At 35.1% G+C, this 14,856-nt stretch overlaps 1 protein-coding gene across 1 annotated transcript in view; it reads left to right on the top strand.

Annotated features, from left to right (window-relative positions):
• The window catches only part of USH2A (usherin), a 938,899-nt gene that overhangs the window by 696,963 nt on the left and 227,080 nt on the right, over positions 1–14,856 (top strand). The window contains exons 48-49 of the mRNA XM_027564435.1: positions 2,151–2,319; positions 10,816–11,037. Of these exons, the coding sequence (XP_027420236.1) occupies positions 2,151–2,319; positions 10,816–11,037 (391 nt within the window). The remainder of the gene's footprint in view (positions 1–2,150; positions 2,320–10,815; positions 11,038–14,856) is intronic.

Below are 14,856 nucleotides of genomic sequence, written 5' to 3'. Positions count from 1 at the left end.
GAAAGAGAGTAAAGGAAGTCAATTACAATTTCAAGAGAAAAAATTTGTTCGTAGATTTCTGTCTGCGGTTAACAATCAATATATATTTCCTGGGTGAGAGGTTGAAGGGATGTAGAAAATAGACTTCTTGTGAGTCTAAGAGCCTTTTGGCTAAATATACATCAGAATCATCTGTAATAATTATACAAGCTTCCCTATTTGATTACAGCCATGGATCTCAAACCCCAGTGAGTATCATACCTGGAGGTCCCACCCCCAGAGTAAGTTTCGGATAGAGCATGAGAATTTGCATTTCTAACAGGTTTCCAGGTGAGGCCTCCTCCGTCTGGTCCAGGGACCTCACTTTGAGAATCACTAGTTTACAGAATTACTTCTGGAAAACCTAGAGCAAGGAACAGGCTGCCTATTTCAATATTAGCTACACCTTACCAGCTCAAGTTACTAAAATTGTTTTCTCAGCCAATGAACTTAAAGATTAAATTAGAAGATTAAGAAATACTCCATTCAAGGGCAAACATCTCAAAAGAAATCATTTCTTGAAAATGTTCCCTTTGGGGCCCCCTTGATAATCAAAACCAGAGTGTGTTAGAAGAAAAGCATAAGTTTTATGTGACTGAAGGAGCCTGAGAATGGCATTGACAATGAACAAATGGAAGGAAATCAGATGCGATGACCCATCAATAAATAAATACTTGAATATTTAAAAGAATGGTAAGTCCTAGAGACTCTGAAGGAAAAGACTGGTGGATGTGCTTTGGTGTCCAAGAACTCTGTATGTGAATGGAACTTTAATAGATGCTTTAAGATTATACAATGCACGACACAATTTAAGTTACTGTCATAAAACAAGAAGAATGTGTGTATTGTTTTACCCTGCAAGCAAAAATGACCACCATTCCTAAATCCCAAATAAACACAAAGAGTTTTTCCTTAGTTCTTTAAAATGGAGCGTAATTTGAAATTTTACTTTTCACTCAGAATGTGGCATCAAAGAAAGGAGTCATGCAATTTGTCCTTGGAATCAGACTGATTTTGAATCTTCATTGCTAGTAACTAAAAACAAAACCAACTTATTCCAGTTGGTTTACCAGGGCTACCTGAGGAACCACAGAAAGAGATTTCTGCCCAGTTTCTTTGCTCTTTGGTCACTTCTGAGAAATGAATGAAGTACTAAGCTTGCCTTCAGATTTAGTTATTCCATACTCTGCTCCCTTGGGATACAGCATGAATCAAATGTTGGTGCAGGCTGCGGTAGCAATGAGCAAAGAGGAAAAAGAGAAGCTCCTCTTAAACAGTGGTTGATTTTTGTCTGCCACAGGAAGCATCTATCTAGTTAATGTAACTTATGCCAAGTACAGGTTCTGAGGCTACATCTCAGCACTGTTCAGTGTCTCATTTGCTCTAGATACAGAGTGTCAGTCTCTCAGACCTCAAGTGAGCATGCAAAGTGATTATTTGATTGTTTGAGCACATAATTTCTTCCACAGCTCCTGGAGAAAACACATTGTTAAAAGGGCTTCTCAAAATTAATTTCCATATAAATTTCCTTTTATATAGATACATGTATATACATACACATACATATATGTATACATATTATAAATACATACATACATACATACGTAAATACACATATATTCATACATTTTATATATATATAAATGTTGGACACTGTTGAGGTTGCCTTGTCTGAAGATTGGGTTCACCAGTAAGCAATCATATAAATTAGTATAAGGAAAATGCAAGGTATTAAAAAAAAAGACCAATAAGAGGTTTCCATAGATGTGGTGCTGTTTAACAATCATTAAAATAAAAACATATATACAAAATAAATTGTTCATTTGCAACTCAAAATCATCTTCACATTGGAAGCACTGACATTCAAAAAATAATTCATACTTATAGCATATTATAATAGAGCACAAAGCATGGTCAAAGGCTAAAAGAAGCTACATTGTATTGAATTGCAATGATAGAATTTGAATGATATTCAGAATATGTATCTTTTAAACCTTTGAAATTTTATCAGAAATATGCTACATTTGATCTAAGATCAAGGCCTTGTTAGATAATAACAGTATCACATAAGATATGCTGGTATAATACTCTTAATAAAACTATTTATTTTACACCTGATTCTCAAATTCCAGGTTTGTTGTAATGGATCTCTCTATGACCCTCGGCCTGGACATGCCTGTTGTGAAGAGAAGTACATAGCATTTGTTTTGAACTCAACTGGAGTTTGTTGTGGTGGCCGCTTACGAGAGAGACAACCAAATCATCAGTGTTGCTCAGGGTATTATATTAGAATTCTACCAGGTGAGGATCAATTCCAGGTGTATTCAGTAATATTGGGAACTAGAAAAAGCAAACACGTGACTTATGTCAGTGAATTGTTTTAAGTACCTTCCCACCAAAAAAAAAACACATAGCTAACAGTAGCCACTAACACGTAGCCAATGTTCTGTTTTAGATATCATTTCTTGTTTCAGCTTTCTTTAAATATAAGCAAGACAAAGCACAAAGCAAAAAGGAAATACAAGGGACTTGTTATATGTACTACATAAAGAAATATACCTGGAGAGCTGGATAACTGCCTTTTTTGTGACTTTATCCACATTGCTGAGTACTTCATCATAAACTCTGAATTTCTTGGTATATCACTCCATGCAACTGTTCTCCATTTTCTCCATTTCCATTCTGAACAGTGCATGCGTTGTTCCTTATTGTTGCTGTTCAGTTGCTCAGTCATTTCTCACTCTTTGTGACCCCATGGACAGCACCTTACCAGGCTTCCCTGTCCTTCACCATCTCTCAGAGCTTCCTCAAACTCATGTCCATTGAGTCAGTGATGCCATCAACCCATCTTGTCCTCTGTCGTCCCCTTCTCCTCCTGCCTTCAATCTTTCCTAGCATCTTTCCCAGCATCTTTTCCAATGAGTTGGAACTTTGCATCAGGTGGCCAAAGTGTTGGAGTTTCAGCTTTAGAATCAGTCCTTCTAATGAATATTCAGGATTGACTTCCTTTAGAATTGACTGATTTGATCCCCTTTCAGCCCAAGGTGCTCTCAAGAGTCTTCTCCAACACCACAGTCCAAAAGCATCAATTCAGTGCTCAGCCTTTTTTATGGTCCAACTCTCACATCCATACATGACTACTGGAAAAACCATAGCTTTGACTACATGGCGCTTTGTCAGCAAAGTAATGTCTCTGCTTTTTAATATGCTGTCTAGGTTGATTATAGCTTTTCTTCCAAGGAGCAAGTGTCTTCTTATTTCAATGGCTGCAGTCACCATCTGCAGTGATTTTGGAGCCCAGGAAAATAAAGTCTTACTGTTTCCATTGTTTCCCACTTCTATTTGCTATGGAGTGATGGGACCAAATGCCATGGTCTTCATTTTTTGAATGTTGAGTTTTAAGCCAGTTTTTTCACTGTCCTCTTTCATTTTCATCAAGAGGCTCTTTAGTTCCTCTTTGCTTTCTGCCATAAGGGTAGTATCACCTGGATATCTAAGGTTATTGATATTTCTCCTTACAACCTTGATTCCAGCTTGTGATTCATCCAGCCTGGCACTTTGCATGATGTTCTCTGCATAGAAGTTAAATAAGCAGGGTGACAATATACAGCCTTGATATACTCCTTTCCCAATTTTGAACCAGTCTGTTATTTCATGTCTGGTTCTAACTGTTGCTTCTTGACCTGCATACAGATTTCTCAGGAGGCAGGTAAGGTTGTCTGGTATTCCCATCTCTTTAAGACTTTTCCACAGTTTGTTGTGAACCACACAGTCAAAGGCTTTAATGCAGTCAATGAAGCAGAAGTAGAGGTTTTCTGGAATTCTCTTGCTTTTTCTATGATCCCACATATGTTGCCAATTTGATTTCTGGTTCTTCTGCCTTTTCAAATCCAACTTGAACATCTAGAAGTTCTTGGGTCACATAATGTTGAAGCCTAGCTTGGAGAATTTTTAGCATTGCTTTGCTTGCATGTGAGATGAGTGAAATTGTGTGGTAGTTTGAACATTCTTTGGCATTACCTTTCTTTTGGATTGGAATGGCATTGTTCTTAGGTGGATGGTTATCACAAATTCCATTTATCTGAGGCTAGCCCATTGTTAGTACCCCTCATTACTCTACACCTGGCAGAGCTAGGTGGGATTAGTAAAGAGTAGCAATCAGGAATTTTTCCCTCCTCACCTTCTTTTCCTTCTATCTTATCAGCTGACTGAATAAGCCATTTTCCAAATTCAACTACACAAAACAGTGTCCAATGACTTAACTGAAAATAAAGATAACAATTTGCATTTATAAAACATTTACGAAACAACAAGCATCTGGCAGGCTCTGTATTCAAGATTTTAATTATAATATGATACCATATATATTTTTCACAACTGTAGGACACTGGTATTTTATTTAAAGTTTCCAAACATAGAAAGAGGTTCAAAAAGAATCAATAACATGCCTAGATTCACATAGATTAATTAATTAATTTTGAAAACCTACCTTTGTTAAAGTACTATTATTTATGATTCTTCCACAAAGATGCTTTTGTAATTCTTTGTAAAAGTACTATTTTTTTCTAATTATTATGCAAAAAAATACTTTCATAATTAAGGAACTCTTAATCAACTGGATTTTCCAAGTAAGAAAACACAATGGTGATGTAACCAAGGATTAAAGTCTTAACTTTGTTATACTACAAGTCATAATGTTAAGCAACCAATTAGACACTGTCAAATGCTTTACTCTCTCAAAATAATTTGCACTTTGGGAATTTTCGACTATATTTCACATTTTTCCTCCTTTGCAAAAAAAAAAAAAGCCTTGAAAATTACAACCACAGATGTGAGATGAAAATTTTCTGCTGTCCCGTCCTTCCCATTCTTCAGACCAATAGGTCATATTAGGTTTTTCTCTAATTGCATTTTCATCTCCACGTCACATTAAAATTTTTAATAAGTCATGATTTGCAAAGAACTGTCCCAACTCTGAAAAATATCCACTTTGCCTAAAATTGATGAAAATCACTTGGTTATATTTGTCAAAGCTGTGAACACCTAGGAGATTTGCCCATCATCTTTCTCAATCCTGACACAAAGTGTCAGATCTTGAACTAAGAAAAACAATCTACTTTTATTCTATTTCCAAATAAAATTCAACTTTTTTCCCCCAAAGAAGGTCCAAAAATTAAATAAGTCCTGGAAGCTCAAAGGTCATTTATTGATATTATGCAAGCCTTTCTGTTGAGTATTGGCCACATTTAGATCTTTTAAGTGGCTAATTTTTCAGAGGATTAGGATGCCTACCTTGATATCAAAGGAAAAAAATGCAATCTTATGAGATAATCAAAGAGAATGTTTTGCTCCAATCACTAATACCGATGTACCTAATTGAAGATGTTATATTGTGACCTCAGTCTTCAGCCAGTGGTCTTTATTACCTGGTTTAACACCGTTTACATCATGAAAGAAAAACATGTTGATCCCAAAGCATCTTATTTGGTGCTTTTAGTCACTAGGTTGTGTCTGGCTCTTTGCGACCTTGTGGACTGTAACTTGCCAGGCTTCTCTGTCCATGGCATTTCCCAGGTAGGAATATTGGAGTGGGTTGCCATTTCCTTCTCCAGAGGATCTTCCCCCCCCACGGGTCAAACCCACATCTCCTGCATTGCAGGCGGATTCTTTACTGCTGAGCCTCCAGGGAAGCCCCAAACTATATTTCAGTGTAATTAAAATTCACTCAGTAGTCTGCCAGTTCAAGACAGACAGATCTAGGCATTTTGATATTTCTAGACAAGTCTGAAATATTGGTGAATAATATTTATCTAATTTTGGTGAATAATGTTGACTTCATTTTTTTCTCACAACTTTCCTCCATAGAACCCCACAACAAAGAGCAGCAGAGAAAAGAATGCACTTTCCACTCCCCTTTTTTTATAAATATGCTAATGACCTCAAGCTAAATGTTAATGTGGGTCATTCTTTGATAAGAATAACAATTAACTGTTAAGACTGCATGGTAGCTTTTAAAGAGAAAACATTTTCAAGCCTGTCGTGAAATAGATTCATTTTGAGAGGTTAATGAGAAGGTGACTGATCCTTGTATCTTATGTCTAATAGCCCTTTTTTGAGGGGGAAAAAAATCAGTTTTACTTCTCATTGATATAATCCACACCTCTTTTTATGAAGCCTTTTCTTCTGTCAGTAACTGAATAACATTCTGAGGGATTCAGGGAAATATGACTGAAATATCCAATTGATACTTGTTATACTCAGAAGTGGACTTTTTTTAAAGGATTGGTTTTCCCCAATATAAGTATATACACTGTTCTTCTAAGCCCACCATTGTCCTAAGTGATGTTTAATTAACTGATGGTGCCTGGACCACGTGACACATTACGGTAAAGAAAGTCTACCAACAAGGGACACTGCGCATTCTCTAGCTGTAGAGATTTAAGAAATGGGAACTACACTGCAGATCAGAGAGGAGAAACCTCTCACCTAGAAAAACATAACAAATACAGTAACTTCACTGTTCGCAGAAAATCCTTTCTCCTTTTCCTTAGGTACTTCTTATAAGTAGAATCATATAATATTGGTCTTTTTGTGACTGGCTTATTTCATATATTTTCAAGGTTCATCCATGTGGTAGCCCATGTCAGAATTTCCTTCCTATTTCAGGTTGAACAATATTCCATTGTATGTATTTACAACATTTGGTTTATCTGTTCATCTGAGGATGGACATTTGAGCTGTTTCCAGTGTTCTTGCCTGGAGAATCCCAGGGACGGGGGAGCCTGGTAGGCTGCTGTCTATGGGATCGCACAGAGTCGGACATGACTGAAGCGACTTAGCAGCAGCAGCAGCAGCAGCAGCAGCAGCAGCAGCATGTCTTGACTGTTGTGAATAAGGCTGTTGTAAGCAGTGCTATACAATTATCTATTCAAGTCCTTGCTTTCAGTTTTTTGGCTATATACCCAAAAATGGAATTCCTATATTATATGGTAACTCTATGTTTAATTTTTTGAGGAACTGCTATAGTGTTTTCCACAGTAGCTGCACCATCTGGCATTCTCAACAGCAATGCACAGGGTTCCAACTTCCCTATTTTCTTGCTAACACTTGTTGTTTTCTGTTTTTGTTTTGTTTTTATAGTAACCATAACTGGGTGTGAAATAGTATCTCATTGTGATTTTGATACACATTTCCCTAATAATTCATAATATTGAATTTATTTGTGCTTATTGGTCATATGTATATGTGTGTGTGTGTGTGTGTGTATGTGTGTATATGTATATATATATATATATAAATATCTTCTTTAGAGGAATGTCTACATGTATCCTTTGTGTGTGTGTGTGTGTGTGCTTAATTGCTCAGTTGTGTCTGATTCTTTGCAACCCCATGGACTGTAGCCTGCCAGGCTCCTCTGTCCATGGGGATTCTCCAGGCAAGAATACTGGAGTAGGTGGGTTGCCATGCCCTCTTCCAAGGGATCTTCCCAACTCAGGGATTGAACCAAGGTCTCCCACACTGCAGGCGGATTTTTTACCATCTGAGACACCAGGGAAGCCTATATGTATCCTTTGCCCATATTTTAACTAGATTTTGTTTTTGCTGTTGAGTTGTAGTTCTTTATGTATTCTGCATATTGGTACCATATTAAATATATGGTTTACAATTACTTTCTCCTATGGGTCATGGTTTTAATCAGTTGATAGTGTCTTTGCATGCCTAACACTTTTTAATTTTGATGAAGTCTAAATGATCTATTTTTCTTGTTATTGCCTGTGCTTTTGGTGTCATATCCAAGAAATTATTGCCAAAGCCAATGTCATTAAACTTTTCTCCTTAAAAATGTATAGTTTTAGCTTTTACATTTAGGTCTTGGGCCCATTTTTATTTAATTTGTGTATATAGTGTAAGATATGGGTTCAACTTCATTCTTTTATATATATATATATATATATATATATTTTTTTTTTTTTTTTTTTACTTTGCAATATTGTATTGGTTTTGCCATACTTCATTCTTTCTATTTGGATGTCTAGTTTTTCCACTGACATTTGTTGAAAAGAAGGTCCTTTCTCCCAATGAATGGTCTTGACATCCTTTTGGGAAATCATTTGATTATATATGTAAGGTTTTATTTCTGAGCTCTCTATTTTATTCCATTGGTTATATGTCTGTCTTTGTACTAGGATCACATCATTTTGATTACCGTAGCTTTACTGTAAGGTTTGAAATCAAGCAATGTGATATTGACAACTTTGTTCTTTTTTAAGATTGTTTGGCTATCTGAGGTACCTGGAGACTCCATTTGAATATTAAGATTGATTTTTCTATTTTTGCAAGAAGTATTATTGGGATTTTAATAGGGATTGCATTGAATCAGATCACTTTGTATAATATTGGCATATTAACAATATCAGGCCTTCTAATCCTTGAATGTGGAATATCCAATTTAATTCTAATTTCTTTTAGCCACAGTTTATAGTTTTCACTCTACATTTCCTTTACCTCCTTGATTAAGCTTATTCTTAGGTGCTTTTATATTATTGTAAATGAAATTGTTTTTTAAATTTCCTTTACAAATTTTTAATTTTTATTTTTATAATATATATTTTATATGTTGACTTTATATCCTGCAACTCTGCTGAATTCTCTTATTAGTTCAGACTGGGTTTTAAGTGTGAAATCTTTAGGGTTTTCTACCCATGAAATTACATTGTCTGTGAACAGAGATAAATTTTACTTTTTCCATTTCAGTATGGATGCATTTTATTTCTTTTTCTTGCAAAATTGCTCTGGTTATCCTTTAAATATTATGTTGAAAAGAAATGGTGAAAATCAGATCCTTGTCATCTTCCTGATCTTAGAAGAAATGATTTCTTGAGTATAACATTGGTTGTAGGGTTTCCTCACATGTTTTTTATTGTGTTGAGGTATTCTCTTCTACTTCTGGTTTTTTAAATGTTTTTCTAACATAAAAGTTTTGAATTTGTCAAATGCTTTTTCTGTACAAGTGAGATGGCCATGTGTTTTCCTTCTTTCCTTCCACTAATATGGTTCCTGAGTGATTTTTGTATGTTGAATTATCCTTGCATTTCAAGAATAAATCCCACTTGGTTATGTTGTATAATCCTTTGAATGTGCTACTGAAAGAAAGAAAGAATGCTTGAGAGAATTCTCCAGTGAAGCCATCTAGTCCAGGACTTTTCTTTGCTGGGAGGTTTTGATTAGTGATTCAATCATGTTACTAGCTATCAGTCTATTCAGATTTTCTATTTCTTCATGATTTAGTCTTGGTAGGTTACATGCTTCTAGTATTTGTCCATTTCATCTAGTGGGATGGGTTTTTGACCAATAAATTTTGGACAAGAAAGACCTCAGGGATAACTGCTAAGAGTTCTTGTCCTATTTTCGTGCTCTTTATATATCTGCCCATAGTTAAATATTGTCCCATTTTAAATATCATTTTGGTTAGCAGTTCATATTGCTTTTATTAACCAAGTTTTGGCATATCCTGGCTTCATAAAAAGATGAGCTAATTGACAGAGATCAGGGAGTCAAAGATGAATTTCTGAAGCAAACCTTAATTCTTCATGGATCTTGTGCCTTTTCTTAAGAAGGTTTGGCAAGTTATTAACTACATTATGAAAATCTTTTCTGGACCTTGATTTAAATTTGTAAAACCTGCCAGGATGGCCATCATATTCACATACCTTATAAGATTTAATGAAGGAATAGTGTCCAGGAATAAAGATATGTCTAAGAAGAGGCAGTGGAGGAAAGAGAAAAGGGTCTGATGAAGATGTGGAAAGGAGAAAATTAGTAAGGCAAAAGGGAGAGAAGGTCAAGGTTCAGGGGGTTAGGAAGGAGATCAACTCGGAATTGGTCATGAGATACAAAAGGAAGATGAAGTTTGATTTTCAGATCTTCCAATTTCTTATTAGTCTTTTCTAAGATATCCTTCAGAAAATCCATTAAAATTTTTTTCTGTCTTTAAAGTTTTCCTATCCTTTAGACAATGCTTCATACAAAAAAAAAAAAAAACAGCACACTACTGATATTTAGAGTATTTGAATCCTTTCATCCCAAGGCACTATGCAAAAGATTATTTTATTCTTATCTCAGGTTTCCCAGAATATCACATGAAGGGTAAATGTAGATGTAACTATGTCAGTGAAATTCAGTGTCCACCATAGCTCAACAAAATACTAATATGCAGACTTGAATATAGTATTTTTACCTCCTCTCACTTAATTAACCTTTTCACTGGAAATATTTTTTGATTAAATAAATATAGTTTAAGTAAATTATAATCAAAAGCAATATGAATTGATCAAGAATTGTTTTCTGAATCCATACAAAAAACTTTTTTTCCAAAAAAAATTATACTAAATAGATAGAAGAGTATTTGTACACAGATCTTTTTTATAATGCCACTTAATCCATGTCACCAGAACTTCACGTGCTCATGTAGTAGCAGTCAGAGAGAAAATAGGCAACATAGCCTTGCCTCTAAGTTGGCATATGTGTATGTCATGTTTATACACCTTCAATATGTTTGTTTATACATGTTTATCACCTTCAGTGCAAAATTGAAACATGTTTATACACCTTCAGTGCAAAAATGTTCATACGCCTTAATGTAAAAATTTTGAAGTTGTATTGAGATTTTGTATCTCCGGTATGACAATATCCTGTCAAGTGGTTGGCATCTGCAGGATCGTTGTGATAACATTTCGTTGTGAGTCAAAGCATATTTTTTTAACTCATGCAATGATGGTTATTGTCCTAAATTGACAGGTGAAGTATGTTGTCCAGATGAACAGCACAATCGGGTTTCCGCTGGCCTAGGCAACTCCTGCTGTGGCAGAATGCCGTACTCCACCTCAGGAAAGCAGATTTGCTGTGCTGGGAGGCTCCATGATGGCCATGGCCAGCAGTGCTGTGGTGGACAGATTGTGAGCAAAGATTTCGAGTGCTGCGGGGGAGAGGAAGAGGGTGTGGTATACAGTCGCCTTCCAGGTAAGGGAGCCTTGTCTACTTTTCAGTAAACAGAGAATCTGTGAAGCAGAGAAGTTGACAGATTTGCCTTAGATATAAAACATATAAGTAATGAAAGTTTATTTTAATTACATCTGATGCAACAACTAACTACACACTAATACAGAAAAATGTAATCTCACATTTTTATGTGCATGTGATGTATTTCATAAAAACAGACCAAAACTGTGTCATGTCCACCAAAAAGCAAACAAACACATGAATGCATTGGTTCTGGACCAAAAGAATAATTCACAGCAATACTGATAAGGTACAAATTATTACTGATGATGTTGTGTACAAATTCTTTTACTCCCTTTCTGCTATAGCTATTAAGTTAACATTAATAGCAATCATTGTCATTGAGTACTTACTACCTAGGAGGTACCATGCCCAGTGTTTTATACATTATTGCCTCAATTAATCTTTACAAAATGGTTACTATTATTATTCATGTTTTTAAATGAGGAAACTGAGGCACAGAGATTAGACATTTGCACAAGATTACACATTTAGTCAGATCTAGATTTGGGTGTGCCTGAAAGGTATAAAATCGGGGCAATGGTCTTTAAGAAAACAACATGATGAAGACAAAACAAATATAAGAATTATAATTTTAATTATATAGCTTCTGGCATCTCTATTTTTTCCCCCTGACATGTTTAACTTACACCCTTGGTCACCTTTTCATATAAAAATGGCTTTGTACTATAATTATCCAGAGAGAATAGAAAGATATTATCTAGAAAGAATAGATAATTCATTCTTTTCTGTTACATAGTTGATCAAACTATTTTTTAATGATTTTAAGTTTATAGAAGTGACTTTAAGCTTCACAACTCATCATTATAATTTTATAGAAATGTTTGATTATTGTCAAATTTGGAGAAATACCTACCAAGGATTTTTAACGTTTTAGGATGTTTTAACTCATTTTGTCTTAAGGTGATTTGCAGTGACTCGTCTTAGCTATTTGTTGACTTGACAGTATCATTACCAGTTTTCATGGATATCCTTACTGTATGACTGAATTTATAAGTTGTATTTTGTCATAGATGCCATTGTTTTATCTACAAATAAGTAAGAAGTTGAGATTTTTCCAATATGAGTTATTTCTGTTCATAATTTGTATGATCAAAGTAATCAAATTGCTTATGCATTGCTTCAATCCTAGATCCAACATTTTCTTTTAATAGTTTCCTACTTTGGGTATGATTTGAAATTTATCTTGTTACAGTTTTCTTCTTGATGTCAGACTATTTCAGTTGATTCCATTGTTCATTTTTATAGCTTTTGTCTCATATTAATTTTTCTATCTGATCTTTCTTTAAACCTTTCCTTTACATGCATACAAATTAAAAGTTTGTGATTTCTCGCATTACTTATCTTTCCAAATTGTAGTTAAAATGACATACTTAAGCCTTGAAAACTTTTATTTTATTTTATTTTATTTTTAAACTTTACAACATTGTATTAGTTTTGCCAAGTATCGAAATGAATCTGCCACAGGTATACATGTGTTCCCCATCCTGAACCCTCCTCCCTCCTCCCTCCCCATACCATCCCTCTGGGTCGTCCCAGTGCACCAGCCCCAAGCATCCAATAAAGTGATTAAAATCATATTAGCTACTGAACCCAAACTAAATATTCCCCAGAGTCAACTTCCCCTTGGTTTGAGCTCAAAAAGGTCCATGGCTACCCCAGTTTTAATCAATATGAGGACACATATAACAGATGGCAAGTTAAAAGGGCAAGAGACAGTGGCCAAAACAAATTGTAGTTATATATCATACATTTGCAAATTTCATAAAAATGTATAACCATGATTGCCTTGGAAGGGGCTCATGCAAGCAAAGGACCTTGAAGATCAAGTTTCCTGAGCTTTAAGGTAAATCTATCCCTAGTATGTGTTGGAAGTCTAGCCCCTCCAACTTAAGATTTTGGGACATCATAGTATCTTGATGGAGATGAACTATGAACTCTCCACTATCTTTCTATAATTTCTTCTCTTTTCAAAAAAATCAAAGAATTATCCATAATACAAGTAACAATTATTTAAATTATTATAGTTTTATTGTTAAATACCATGTTCTTCTATACATTCTCTTTTCTGTAAAGCTCTGATGTAAACTATTAAGAGGAGCTCTTCAATAATGAAGTTAATCAAAATTATTGAAAGTATTGATCCTGGCTATACCAAAATCTTGTCCCTTAATAAGAATATAGACTCTCAGTATTTGGGTAGCCCTTATATAAAGAAGAAATGCTAAATTTAATTAAAATTAATTTTTAATTATTCATAATTAAATTTCAATCCTCCCAATGTGGGACAGACTAATCTCCTTCTTTGAACCAAAGGAAAAAAAATCCCTGATTTCTGATTATTTTTATCTCTGAATAGCTATCAAGGGTATTTCCAAGGCATTTACTATCCTGTGAAGTTGTAGATCACCTCTTTGGATCCACAATTGTATCCATCTTAGGTATTTTTAAAATCCAAACCAGTGGGATATATCTCGAGGAGGATTTTAATATATATGCTGTCAAGTTGGCTGATAGTCATATGTCACTATGTTGGTTTCCATCAACTGTCCAGAAAATAGTAAGAGTAAATAGTCCTACATACAACAGAATTAGATTTCAATTATGACATTTTCATTGACCTGACGAATTTAAGGATTACCTCTGGATCTGTCCTATATGCTAACAAGAAACTTGACTTTGCCAGGAAAAACAAAAACAAAAAGGAAAAACCAACCTCCCAAGATCTTCAAAATTCAATGTTATATTAAATCAGATAATACATGCACAAGTGACCAATGTAGATGCACAGTCATTTCAGAAATTTCCTCCATGGATAGTAGATGTAAGAGGCTAGTATTCTAAATATAGTAAAGAAATATAGCCAGTCAAGAAATCCAGCCCAGTGTCTCCTTGTTATTCAGTTGCTCGGTTGTATCTAACTCTTTGCAGCCCCATCAACTGCAGCACACCAGGCTTCCCTGTCCATCACCTTCTCCTGGAGCTTACTCAAACTCATGTCTATTGAGTCAGTGATGCCATCTAACAATCCTGTCCCCTGTCATCCCCTTCTCCTCCTGCCTTCAATCTTTCCCAGCATCAGGATCTTTTCTAATGAGTCACTGCTTCACATCAGGTGGCCAGAGTATTGGAGCTTCAGCTTCAGCATCAGTCCTTCCAATGAATATTCAGGGTTGATTTCCTTTAGGATTGACTGGTTTGACCTCCTTGCAGTCCAAGGAACTCCAAGGTACTGTTTACTGGCTAAAAGATGTACACAAAGAACAGGAGACAAATTATAGCAAGGATTTCCCTGGTGGCCCAGTGGTTAAGACTTTGACTTCTAGTACAGGGAGCAGGGGTTCAATCCCTGGGCAGAGGAACTAAGATCCCACATGCCTCATGGCCAAAAAAACCAAAACATAAAAAAAAAACCAAACAAAGAAATATTGTAACAGGTTCAATAAAGACCTAAAAATATTACAATATGAAAAAGTAGGCAACATTCCACTTTCACTGTTTGCCAAGCTGAGTTCTATGTGCTTCATATACATTGAAATGTTTCATCCTTAGAGCAAACCCTATGAGATAGGTACTATTATTATCTCCACTTTATAGATGAAGAAAGAGAAGTACTTCTAATGGAAGTTTAAAACTTTTTTCCAAATCACACGTCAAGTCAGTGGCTGTATTACTTCAGGTATCACTCATCATTATTGTAAATGAATCTCAAAATTTATAAAGGTTCAAATACCATGGAGGTTCATTTCTTTCCCATAT

This window comes from Bos indicus x Bos taurus, chromosome 16 (assembly GCF_003369695.1).
Source record: "Bos indicus x Bos taurus breed Angus x Brahman F1 hybrid chromosome 16, Bos_hybrid_MaternalHap_v2.0, whole genome shotgun sequence".
Taxonomy (NCBI): Eukaryota; Metazoa; Chordata; class Mammalia; order Artiodactyla; family Bovidae; genus Bos; species Bos indicus x Bos taurus.
The sequence above is the reverse complement of the archived record's forward strand: the minus strand, read 5'-3'. Positions and strand labels throughout refer to the sequence as shown.